The 13,495-nt window shown below is 40.6% G+C and overlaps 1 protein-coding gene across 4 annotated transcripts in view; it reads left to right on the top strand.

Annotated features, from left to right (window-relative positions):
• Nucleotides 1-5,603, top strand: part of CDK8 (cyclin dependent kinase 8) — a 39,969-nt gene extending 34,366 nt beyond the window's left edge. For 3 of the 4 annotated variants that reach the window (XM_081909389.1, XM_081909391.1, XM_081909392.1), the window contains 3 exons: nt 2,825-2,903; nt 3,696-3,848; nt 4,315-5,603. In XM_081909389.1, the coding sequence (XP_081765515.1) occupies nt 2,825-2,903; nt 3,696-3,848; nt 4,315-4,440 (358 nt within the window). In that variant the 3' untranslated portion in view covers nt 4,441-5,603. The remainder of the gene's footprint in view (nt 1-2,824; nt 2,904-3,695; nt 3,849-4,314) is intronic. The other variant, XM_081909390.1, reaches the window with a different exon arrangement.
• Nucleotides 5,604-13,495: the final 7,892 nt, after the last annotated feature.

Below are 13,495 nucleotides of genomic sequence, written 5' to 3'. Positions count from 1 at the left end.
CACATCCTTGACCCCTGATCTCACATTTTTAAAACAACAGGATGAATATGCACAGCATTCAGTCTTTGGTTGTGAAGACTAAAGGTAGCCTTTTTGTGTGTGTAGAAGCAGAATAAAATATGCAAAAACTGCAAATAGCTGCAATTTCAGTATCTTCTGTGATCCACTTGGTGGACCTCTACATCACTAATGACCTGATTTTTTTTAAAAATGCACAGATTTTTATAAAATCTTTCATGACTAATTCCTCTTATTTGTTCCAGTTCAAAGTGTGTACTGATTACATATTTTGGTCTCATTGCCCCAACTTGTTAGGCAAGGCAAAACACAGCCAGAGGGGTTATACATTCCAGTCCCATAGCAGAATATGAATACTTAACTGAAGAGCTTTAAAGAGGCTATCAGAAGTACTTGACCTACTTGAAAGGTATAAATAGGCTGCAGAACTTATTGTGTGTAAGTCAGTATACCCAATAAACTCTGTATACAATACCAAGTAAACAAGCACAGTGGTCTGAAGCTGTATGATGTATTCTGCATCAGAAGCTAAGGAGCTTATTGCTGGCCTTGTAAACTTCATAGGAGATCGCCTAGGACCATTTCTAAGCTGTTTTGAGCTCCTCAGAGGAAGAGTGGAGTATTAGTGTAATAACATAAATGTGCAACATAATAGTGTGATGTCCCTGGGCCTTTCTGAGGAATGTTTTATCTCTCTTTACCTCAACACTCCATGGGAGAGATTAGTAGTAAACTGGATTTGAATGGGTGTTTAGTGAATTCAGTTTCACTGCTGAGACTAAATCCACCCTAACACATATGGTATAAACTATTGCTTATTCTATCACCCACTGTAGAACGCTGCAATATCAATTACTTCTGATACATATCTTTCTGGATTCTTATTCTGCCATCTTCCTATCTCTTATCATCACCACACAAATCCCCAAAAGGGTTGTCCCACCCAAATTAATGGGGACCCTAGTAGCTATTTGAAATATTTGTTTAAAGTGTTTTTGGTGGGGTGTTTTTGTTTTTTTTTTTAGCAAACCTGAGCCCCTTTATACTCCCTTTATTCCTCAACAATTATGGGATCCGTTGTCATGTGGTATTCCATCTTTCCCCTACATTTTCTGGGTTGTTTTTTTAAATAAACCTTTAACTTGCATTTAACTTTCTAAGCTATCAGGAGTCTGATTTGCCCTGTTGAAATCAATAAGAAAGTGAAATTATCAAATGCCTGAGTTAACATTGATAGGGCAAGCATACAACCCTGACTCTCTTATTTATAATACTCATTTTTTTTAATGGGTATTAGACTTTTGGGGTACATGCCTCCCCCCCCCCTCCCAGCACCAGTATTCACTTAGACAGTCACTAGGAGCCCAGTATTTCACTTAGACATTTTTTGGATTTTGTTTTTCTCTTCTGTTAACGAGCCCACTTTTTCACTTATGCATTTCTTCTGTTTCTCCTATAGGGCTTTCTTGATAGCCCACTGAGGAATTTAAGTTAATATGTGCTCCAATAGCTTTTCGGTTGGAATATGTTTTTGGAATGTGATACCAATAAGATTTCTACCACCCTTCATCAACAGATCTCAGGGGCAGTTCACAAGACGAAATTAATCATTATTTCCAGCTAGGACTTTTAAAGTGGTCCATTGGTCACAACAGCAGGCTGATACAGTAAAAAAAGAAAAGCATGAGAATTAAAACTTGAATATTCAAAGAAGATTGGCACAGCCCCTCTACAAAGATTATATGCAGATGTATGGGGGTGAAATGGGCTACTGGTTTCTGATTGGCTTTTATTTGCTGTTCTTTTTTAATGTTGCACATGTTGCTACTGTTAATTTTAAACAGACCTACAGATAGAGTATAAATCAAATGATAATGGCTCACATGGTCACAGGTAGGTGATCCATAACAGTTGTCCTTACGTTAGATATGCAGTCTCTTCACTGATTCCTTAGCAAAAAGTTCAACATGGAATTGGGAAACGTGGAACTGAAGACAGCTTGCAATAACTTTAGCTTTATTTTCATGGGAAATATTACTTGAAAATAAAACTATGGTACAAAATAGGTTAGGGGGCAAGACATATGAGCAAGAAGAGATGAATCATCATACAATTTAGTATTTCCAGTCTTGTATAGAAATGGGGCATAGCATTTTTCAGCTTGTCTTAGCCAGAAAAACGTGTTTGGGATGACTTGCTGGTATATGGTAAAAACAGCTAGGAAACTGTGTCACTTGGCTTCTTAGTAAAATGGAGGCTTACAAGTCTATGCCCAGGCAAACTTGTGCTTGCCTGTAATATAGTACATTACAGTGGTACCTCGGGTTAAGTACTTAATTCGTTCCGGAGGTCCATTCTTAACCTGAAGCACCACTTTAGCTAATGGGGTCTCCTGCTGCTGCCGCGCCGCCGGAGCACAATTTCTGTTCTCGTCCTGAAGCAAAGTTCTTAATCCAGGGTACTATTTCTGGGTGTAACCTGAAGTGAATGTAACCCAAGGTACCACTGTACTAAACTCTTCATTATAAGCAGTGTATTTAGTTGATAGCTGGAGATATTCTCTCTTACTGAAGAAACTGATAGCCTTTCAGAACAAACTGTCATACTTGGAACACTTCAAAGACTAAAGTCACTTCCTAAAAGACTAAAATCACAAATGGCAAGTGACACCTAAAGCAGCTTGAACCAGGATGAAAACCATTTTATTACCATTATTAATTATGGGGCACACATTTTTCTAGTAGGGACTTATGCTCTTTGTTTACACACACAAAATGATTGCTTCCTTTTGCTTTTGTGTTTGCAGTGTGTTTGCAGGTTGTCAAATCCCATACCCAAAACGAGAATTTTTAACTGAAGAAGAGCCTGATGATAAAGGAGACAAAGTAGGTATTTATTTGAAGGTTAAGATGAGAGAAATACATTTAGGAGGTGTATTTTGTTAATCAGGTTGGACAATTTTATAATTACCAAGTTGTTAAGGCAGTCATATTTATGATAGGGTTAATGGATCTGATTTCAGGCATTTAAGTTACTGAGAGTACATGATTTATTATTCCATACTTTTACATATATGTCCCTGATTGTTGCTACTACTTTTATTGAACCATTTCCTGCCAAGATAAGAATGGTAGCATAAAATAAATTAATAATATGAGATGAAGATTAATTAATTTGGATAGAAGTTAACATTAATTATGGGTCATTCCAACTCTATACATCAGACATGGCAAGAAGTTGAGAACTTCTGCAACATTTCAGTTTACATAAATAATATAGAAAAATAATAATATCAGTAATCAGATCTGATCCATGGCCTGTAGAATAATAAAGTTTAGAGCATTTTCATGGTACCTAATTTGAAGTCTTTTTATTATCTGCAACTCTAGAAAGTGATGGTTCCAAGTTCCTTTCATGTTAACTTATTTTGAATAAGGCTATAATCCTAAAATGCATAGTTGAAAATATGGCAAATAATTTGGGATTACCTCTGAATAAATAGTTATGATATGGCTGTATGGTATGTTTATATTTGATTTTGATTTGTTTGCATACTTAGGTGGAAATAGTAAAGTAATTATTATTAAGTAATTAGTGGCTTTGTGCCTGACTGGATGCTTCCTACCCATGAACTCCCTCTGAGCTGTATCTTACATTTTTTTCTTTAACAAATTGAGAAGAACCAGCAGCAGGGCAATAACCACACAAATGGAACTGGTCATCCAGGGAACCAAGACAACAGTCATACGCAAGGGCCTCCCTTGAAAAAAGTGAGAGTTGTTCCTCCTACCACTACCTCAGGTGGACTTATCATGACCTCAGATTATCAGGTATTTCTGTTTTCAGCTTTCAGTTTTCTTATGGTACTGTGAATCATTTATATTAGCTGTTATGTCCATACCTACTAAAAGTTGTGTTTTTAAAATCTATTTGAATATATGTTTTAATTGTTAAACGCAACTGATTCAAGTCAAAAGGCACCACTGGAGACCTGCACAGTGTGTCATTGCTAACTAGTTCAGTTCATACATCATGCCACACTGTGGTTTGAGCTTCAAAACAGATAATGGACAACCCGTGGTTTAGAGCTGTTGGTCTGGTTTCATTTCCCACCCTCTTAACAATTAGCTACATACAGTAAGTTGAATCCATGGTACAGCAATCTCTAGAGCTGTAGAAATAGCTGTCATAGTTGCCATTTCCATCATGTTAAACATGGCAGCATTTGACCAGCCACATATGTAATATCCTCTCTCTCTCTCTCTCTCTCTCTCTCCCCTCCAATGCGTTGCTCAGCGTTCCAATCCCCATGCTGCCTATCCAAACCCTGGACCAAGCACATCACAGCCACAGAGCAGCATGGGATATTCAACTACCTCCCAGCAGCCTCCACAGTACTCTCACCAGACGCACCGGTACTGAGCTGCACCTAAATAAAGTCAATGCACTGTTGCTAAGGCTGCAGGACTGGCCGTGCTGCTGTCTGCCTGGAACCTGGCGTTGGGCTGCAAGAATGTACTGTAAACTATCACATTTTCAAAATGTCTGATAGCCAAGTTCCACTACTTTTCACAGGCTGGGAGTGGTGGCTCCCTCAGATTGTACCCATTATGGAATTAGACTTGAAAAGAAAGTACTAGCACAGTTTGTGTTGTGGATATGCTACTTCCATAGTTTACTTGACATGGTTCAGACTGACCAATGCATTGTTTTCAGTGACAGTCTGTAGCAGTTGAAGCTGTGAAATGTGCTAGGGGCAAGCATTTTTGTTGTTGTGAATTCTATTAATGTTAACAACGTTATCTGACCAATAGTACGCAAAATCTCTTTAACTGGTATTTGAAGCATACAGTATGTGTTAATGAGATGAAAGCAAACTAACCGTGGCTCCAATTGAGAATTTTTTTTATATACATTGACTTTTAGTGACTTTTTTGTGGGTTGATTCATTTTCCACATTGATCAATGTTTTATGACCAACAAATTTGCTAGAGAGAGATTTTTTTAAAGACACAAAAAATGAGCATTTTTCCAGCAGATTTACAAGCCTCCCAAAGATTAATTTTCAGCATATGTTTATTTTGTTCTCAAATCTATGACTTGACTGGTATTAAAGCTGCTATTTGATAGTAAATGAGTGTGTTACTGAGATAAACCTGTTTGGTTCAGCAACCAACTAAAATGATTGTCATAGACAGTGTTTTATTTTTCCTGTTGGTGTTAACTGATTTGTGAGCATGCTTGGAATTTTAAAAAAAGCATGAGTGGCGTTCCCTGCAAACAAACAAGCAGTGCAGCATTCATTCAGATATTTTTGTCATGATTTTTTGAGAGCTGGCTTGATGTAGTGGATTTTAAATTTTAATTATTTTTAAATATGTTCGCACGTTGCTTTAGGGTCTCCCTTATTAAAGCAAAGGATTAAGGTGTTAGGAGAACCTTAGAATTTGAGGAAAAACTATACCATACAATGTACTGTATCAAACTATTTTACATGAATGACGCAGGTATTCTGAATTTTAAAAGAAATCAACATTGTTAAAAACAAGGTGTTACATAATAAAATTATTTTTCATAAATCTGCATATGATTTTCCTTGTGCTTTTGTCAGTTGATGCTAAGAAAATATACACTTGGCCTATACAGTGGTACCTCGGGTTAAGAACTTAATTCGTTCCAGAGGTCTGTTCTTAACCTGAAACTGTTCTTAACCTGAGGTACCACTTTAGCTAATGGGGCCTCCTGCTGCCGCCACGCCGCCACCGCACGATTTCTGTTCTCATCCTGAACTAAAGTTCTTAACCCGAGGTACTATTTCTGGGTTAGCGGAGTCTGTAACCTGAAGCATCTGTAGCCTAAAGTGTCGGTAACCCAAGGTAAAGGGTAAAGGGACCCCTGACCATTAGGTCCAGTCGTGCAAAGACACCACTGCTACACTCCATGAAACGTTCATCAATGTTTCTGAGATCATGGGGGCTCCTTTCCTGACAAATCAGGAAGCAACAATGTCAGTGTTCTGGCATGGGTGGTAATGCCAGGAAATACCTAATATGGCATTCTTAACAGGGATTGCTGAACTGTGTGTGAGCATCTGGGCTTCCCCTTCCCTTTGTTCTTTATAAGGGGTGGTTCCGTGGTAGAGCATCTGACTTTCACATACAAGGTCTCAGGTTCTAACCCTGATATCTCAAGATAAGATTGGGAATGCCCCTGCCTGAGACCCTGGAGGACTGTTGCTGGTCAGGGTAGACAGCATTGAGCTTGATGGACCTAATGGTCAGATTGTATATGGCAGCTTCCTGTGTTGTTCATTTTTAAAATATTTCTCCAAATAACATTTAATTGGAGTTCATGATATCTCTTGTTTGAAGCTTGAATATAACACCCACCTGCATTAGTGCTGTCAGATTCACAGTTGTGAAGATTTCCTGCCACTCTAAGCTTGTAAGTGTGATGGAATGTGTGCAGATTATATATAGATATACACAAAGATTCTCGCACAGCTAGATTGCCACACACACACAGATTGGTAAGACAGACACACAGTTACACAGCAGGAGAGAAAATGTAGAAGCATGTTGCCACAAGGTGCTATATTGTGTGGAGTGGACACCATGCCCATGAATACAGTGGTCCGTGGCATTGGGCCCCACCAAGAAAAGAATCCTGGATACATTACAAGTCAGTCTAATTTTTCCCTTTGGATTTGAAGAGACAAAAATCGGAACGTAATGCTTCTGATGTAAAAAAAGATATTTTAAAAACGATGCTTTTGAAAATATATGTGCATATTTAGGTATTTTCTCCCCACCAGCTGTAGGAAGAAATGCAATGAGAAAGAAGGGGACTCTGCCCTTGGGCTTTTCAGTCTTTAAAAGGCCGTGCATTTACTCTAATACTCTTTTTACTTGCATATGAAGGGATGCTATAAAACTCAGCTTGGGCTTTTAACTCTGAAATATCATGTCGAATATTTCTGCCGCTAATAAATATTTGACATAACTGCACTCCAGAGATGGTTGCTGCTGAGGGTGGGCCATTGTGTTCCCCTCTAACAGAAATGGGTAAATTGCTGCTTTAGAAATCCAGGCTCCTGATGTATGGTTTCTGTCATAAGCAAAATGCCTTTGGGTGATGTGCATTTAATAGAGAGAGGTTAATATGTTGGTGATTTATCTCATTGTGGTGAGATCATGCTTGGAAGTCGGTAATCCCAGGAGCTACATTTAAAAGCATTCAATAAAGAAGATTTAATAGAGCTGCTAGCACTAGTGAAGGGTTCAAGGATTTTAGAGGCAGCAATCTTTATATAAAAGGAAACGATAGGCCAATAAAAGAGTCAGGAGTATTTTCCTATGGAAAGCCTATTGGCCTCTACAGTTTTAGTAGGGCAGCTGTTAAGACAGAATATCAATAGGTTATGAGTTACTTACACTGGCTTTTAAGGCCAATGGCTAAAGCTGACCTAGAAACATCCCTGTTCACAGGCTGTATTTCTTGGGATGCCAAATGCTAGACACAACTAGGAAAGCCACCACACAACCTGCTTGTGAACTTCCAGGAGGCATGTGGTTTGGCTGCTGTTGAAAATGTAATATTGGATTAAATGGAGGCTCATCTGATACAACAAGAGAATTCTGAGCCTCCTTAGGCTTAGCTTTTGTGGCGCAAAACTTCCCCTGATCACATCAAAATGCATTAAGGCACCTGAGCTTTCTGAATAAATCATACAAAATATTCCTACAGGGCTCTATTTAGTATGGGATTTACATCTCTCGCCTCTTCATGTTTAAAGATGAGATGATAAAATACTTGAGAGAAGGATTATATATCACTAGGCAAAGTCCCATTTTTTGGATAAGAGTGATTAGGACTTAACTTCTTTTAAAAGGGTAAATCAAAAGTGGAGGGGGTGGTAAGGTAAATAGAAATAAAAGTACCCACTTCACTTTGAGAAGTAATGAAGAATCTGTAATCTGCATCTTCCAATATCAAGAAAGCTTTTGGAATTGTTTATTTAACTTACATAGATGTCTAGTGCATCCCTGATGGTGATTAAATCTCAATCAAGGCAAAACTAACAACAAAAGCTGGAGACAGTTTAAAAAGCTGAAAAATGTAAAGAAGAAGAAAGAAGTAGTTTGATGAAAATAAACCAGTGATTTAGATTATGTACAGTAATTTCTCTCACCCTGCTCCTTTGCTTTACATGAAATATTTTGGGTAAAATACTTAAATTGGAACCAAAATAGCAGAATATTCCTCCCTCCTGCAGCGATTCCCAAAGCGTTTTTTGGGGGGATGACATTGTGCCCTGTGCTATGCCATGGACTTTTGGGGATGTGCCCTCTCTGCCCTCAGAGATCTCTAAATAGATGTGCTTTGGGAAAACTGGGGCTGGGGTGAAGAGATATAGCATAATTCCTCAAGAAAGATTGGGTAGGATGCCCACTTTAATTCCAGTCACTGGAAAAGGCATACATCCACATATATTTTAAAATTCCTCTCCCAAATAAATGTGATTGAAGTGCTCATGAAAATAATTAACTGTGATTAAAAGCTAGACCTCTCTGTTGAAACAAAAGATTCCAGCCTCTTTTCTCTTCAGCTCTGGGTGTTTCTCCAGTCTGCTTCGTTTTATTTTGCAGGGTGGGAGAGAAATGGTTGTGCAGTTTTTGGACAAGTGAGACCACAGGGCAACTTGGGATCTTCAGGAGTCCCAGATACTACTTGGAAATGTGAAGATCTCTGAATCACCTTGATTCACTTTGTAATCCACACAGTACGTCCAGAACTGATGCATACTCTTAGCCATTACATCGGGGGGGGGGAACCTTTTTGGGTCCACAGGAGGGGGGATAACTGGTTTGTTTTTGTTCTTATTTTTATTATGTATTTTGTGTTTTTTTCTATTGCAATTTTATGTTGTGAACTGCCCTAAGATGTATGGATGAAGGGCAGTATACATCATCATCATCATCATAGATCTTTACCCAGCACTAACTTTGATGTTACATAATTTACAGGTAGATTGCCCCACCAGTCACAATCCCTTGCATGGGGCTCCCAAGCTTGCAAACCACAGTGCAAAGGGCATTGCAAGCCTCCCAACCATCTCCTTTCTTTCCGCAATATCAGATGTCAAAAAGGGAGGAGAGGGGGTTTCTCAAACCATTCTGCAAGCCTCCTCATGCTTCGCCTTGCCGTTCCCTTCTTGTGCAAGGTGTGCTCCTACTGCCCATTCACATGGGGGGCAGGGTTACAAAGACGCCTTGCTCCAGCAAAGTAGCAATTGGAAGCCCACTTTAAGATCCCGAGGATTCTTTTGAAGACACGTCTTTAACCTGCCTCACACTAACATCATGCATGCCAGCGGGTGTAGGACAGGTGGGTGTGGCTCCCCCAAAATGGCCTAGTGAGCCAAGTTTGGCCCATAGACCAGACATTCCCCACCCTGCATCACATCAAGCTACAGGAAAGGAAGGAAAAGACATGATGCAGGGCCAGTTCATCTGAGGGTCCACCCCAACTGGCCAGCAGAAGTGATAATGAAGAACTTGTTCCTGAGTTTGCTTATTTCCTCAGCTCCCCCAGTCCATTTTCCTTTAGTGTTGTGTCTTTTTATATCATAAGCCAGAGGGCAGGGACTATCTTGTTTTGTTGTTGATGTTGTTTAGCCGTTTAGTCGTGTCCGACTCTTCGTGACCCCATGGACCAGAGCACGCCAGGCCCTCCTGTCTTCCACTGCCTCCCGCAATTTGGTCAAACTCATGTTGGTAGCTTCAAGAACACAGTCCAACTATCTTGTCCTCCGTCGTCCCCTTCTCCTTGTGCCCTCAATCTTTACCAACATCAGGGTCTTTTCCAGGGAGTCTTCTCTTCTCATGAGGTGGCCAAAGTATTGGAGCATCAGCTTCAGGATCTGTCCTTCCAGTGAGCACTCAGGGCTGATTTCCTTAAAAATGGAGAGGTTTGATCTTCATGCAGTCCATGGGACTCTCAAGAATCTCCTCCAGCACCATAATTCAAAAGCATCAATTCTTCGGCGATCAGCCTTCTTTATGGTCTTGTTTTAGAGAACTACAAGTCACTCTGAGAACTCTCTTTGACTGAAGGGTGAAAATTTTTAAATAAATAAAAGATTGTAGGCGGGAACAGAGTCATGCTTCTCAAGCCTAAGCACATTGGATTTCAAACATATACAGTACGGCAAATGCAAACATTACACCCAACAAAGGTATCTGGCAGGGCAGGTGCATCCAGTAGGTGGGGTGCAAAGGCATAATCCTCAGCCATGTGTAGAGAGGAAATTAGAGCGAAAGAATCGCCCAGTCCAGGTCCTCCTCTCACATTTCCAGAGTACAGTAGCTCTACAACTCTGAACCAGGAGTGCAAAACATTTGAATACATTGGCTCACGTTTCAATTTCAAGTTCACAAGGTGCATTTCTTTCCTAAATCCACTAGAGGGCAAAAATCATTGGTACTGTACAGTACTTTAAGAACAGCGGGTTTTTAAACTACATTATATACACAGTGTTTTTCTGCAGAAATATCAGTTAAGCCAAATGGGATGGTCTCTAATGTCAGTCCTGGTCAGGGTAGTAGACCCATTAAAAATAATGGCTATGATTAAATTAGGTTGATTAAGTTCAATGGGTCTACTCTGATGAAGACATTGGATACTCCTAAGGAAGACAATTGGATACAACTTACAGATTTCAGTTTTTTCTTTATGAAAGCAATAACTATTTTAATCAGCTGCTCTGTATTAAATACTACTACTTTTGTGGGGTTATGTTAATAAAGAATTGATTAAAGAGCAAGTTTTTAAATCGTTCCACTCCCCTACAAATCGTTCCACTCCCCTTACAGAGCACAGTCCTCTACTTGAACAGAAGTCCCCTTCGCCCAGCTTGTCCAGAGTTTTGGTTTGGGCTGCCATCAGTATGCTGATGACACCCAACTCTATCTGTTGATGGATGGCCATCCTGACTCGGCCCCAGACACACTGATCAGATGTTTGGAAGCTGTGGCTGGATGGTTGGGAGCCAGTTGAAGTTAAATCCTTCGAAGACAGAGGTCCTTTGGCTGGGTCGGGACGATATGGGATTGGGGGGGCAACTCTCATCTCTTGCGGGGGCGCAATTAATGCCAGCACCGTCCATTAAGAGTTTGGGTGTAATCTTCGACACCTCCCTTTCCATGGAGGCACAGATTGCAGCTATAACAAAGGCGGCATTTTTTCATCTCCACCAAGCTAAGCAGTTGGCTCCTTACCTCTCTCGCCCTGACCTAGCCACTGTGATCCACGCGACGGTCACCTCCAGACTGGATTATTGTAACTCACTCTACATGGGGCTGCCCTTGAGACTGACCCAGAAACTCCAGCGGGTGCAAAATGCCACGGTGAGACTCCTTACCGGGTCCTCGCTGCGAGATCACATTCACCTGGTGCTATACCAGCTGCACTGGCTCCCAGTGGAGTACAAGATCAGGTTTAAGGTGCTGGTTTTAACCTTTAAAGCCCTATACCGCCTAGGACCCTCATACCTACGGGACCGCCTCCTGGTATGTCCCACGGAGTGTTAGAAAAATGCCCGGGAAAGCCATCACCTTCCCAAGATACCGGGGCGTCTCTCCAGTGGTCACTCTCTGGCTGTAAATCTTCCTCAGTCCAGAGAGACTGGTGATAAGCGACCCCTCCCTCCTGAGAGGAGCACACTCGTTTTCTGGCATCTCATAGCAGAAGAAAGACTCAATTAGTAGCTCTAAAACTACTTTATGTACAGTCTATATACAAAGAATCCATCAGCATGTCTGTGTTCTCTCAGCACCAGTACAGAACAAGCATCTCACACAGAAGTGAAAGTAACTTCCAATAGTCCTGAGACTTCCTGTCTCATGCTCTCAGATACTCACGTGATATAAACAACCATAGTGCTACTTGCTGAGCAGCATGGTGGATAAAAATCCTAACACTGAGGTCCTTACGGTCTTCAAATAAAAACATATTGGTGATCCCGGGCCACAGGGAGGTTAGGCTGCTCCTCAACCAGAGCCAGGGCTTTTTCGGCTGTGGCCCCGATCTGGTGGAACACTCTGTCACAAGAGACTAGGGCCCTGAGGGACTTGACATCTTTCTGCAGGGCCTGCAAGACAGCTGTTCCACCAGGCCTTTGGCCAAGGCACAGTCTGACCCCCTCTCTCCTTCTGTAAACCTCATAGAACTCTACTCCAGTGGTTGCCATTAATTTGATTCTGAATTGATTTTAGAATGAATTGATTTTAGAATGTATTTAAATTAATTGACTGTGATTTTATGTAAACTGTGCTATTTTTACTGTTGTTAGCCGCTAATGAGGGCAGGCTATAAATAAAATTGTATTATTATTATTATTATTATTATTATTATTATTATTATTATTATTATCATCATCATCATCATCATCATCATCATCACCATCATCATCACCCTTTCCCCCATTATTTTTTGTCAACCTGCTGCTGAAGAAGGAGGGCCAAACTAGACAGGGGTGCATCTTCGTACTTAACCTTTAGGGCTTTAAAAATGGAAATAGCAGTCACTGGGGAAGGGTGATAATAGGAGATTTCCTCCCAAATGCGAATAATAGCTTCAAAGGAACATTTTTTGGTTAGGACTGCAGCAGGGCATTAAATCCCCCCTCAAGGCCTGCCTGCTGCGATCCTGATTATGATTACAAACACCCAACAGCTGCTACTCCTGTCTAGATTGGCCCTTAGGTTGTAAGCTCCTTAGGTTAGGGGCCTAATATAATCAACTGTTTTATATTAAGAACTGCTGTTTCTATTACTACTTTAAAGTGAACATTTTATACCATTTTATGACCACCGCTTAGAGGTTTGTTTGTTTGTTTGTTTGTTTGTTTGTTTAATTAAGTGGTATATAAATGTTGCTAAATAAATAATCCTTTGAAACAAACCTTGCTAAGCAAACAGATTTTGGGGGCTGTTTCTTTAAAGCACTGTGTACATTGATTACAGAAATATGCTCTGTACAGAATCTTTGAAGATTGCATAGGAACTGCAGCTCAGTTACTGGCCAAGTCTAGTACATAGGTCAATTGGTTAGAGCATGGTGCTTAGAATGCCTAGTTTGCAGGTTCAATCCCCATATGGGACAGCTGCATATTCCTGAATTGCAAGGGGTTAGACTAGATGATCCTCAGGGTCCCTCCCAACTCTACAATTCTATGATGCCTTAGAGCAGGCTGAGTGACCACTTGGCAAAGGAGTGAGTACCTGAAAATCAAAGGGATCAAGAGGCTTACAAGTAAATGGCTCCTTGGGTGTAAGGGATCCTTCAATAGCAGCACTGAGTGCTTACTGCTGGTCCTGGGTGGAACCTGAGACACCAGACCATACAACCCCTCATTGACGTCTGGTAGGTGCTGGAACAACACTGGGCTTTCACCTCCCAGACCATGGCAACCTGA

The sequence above is a fragment of the Podarcis melisellensis genome (genome assembly GCF_964234715.1).
Source record: "Podarcis melisellensis genome assembly, chromosome: 4".
In the NCBI taxonomy this organism is placed as follows: Eukaryota; Metazoa; Chordata; class Lepidosauria; order Squamata; family Lacertidae; genus Podarcis; species Podarcis melisellensis.
This window is presented reverse-complemented; position numbering and strand designations above follow the sequence as displayed.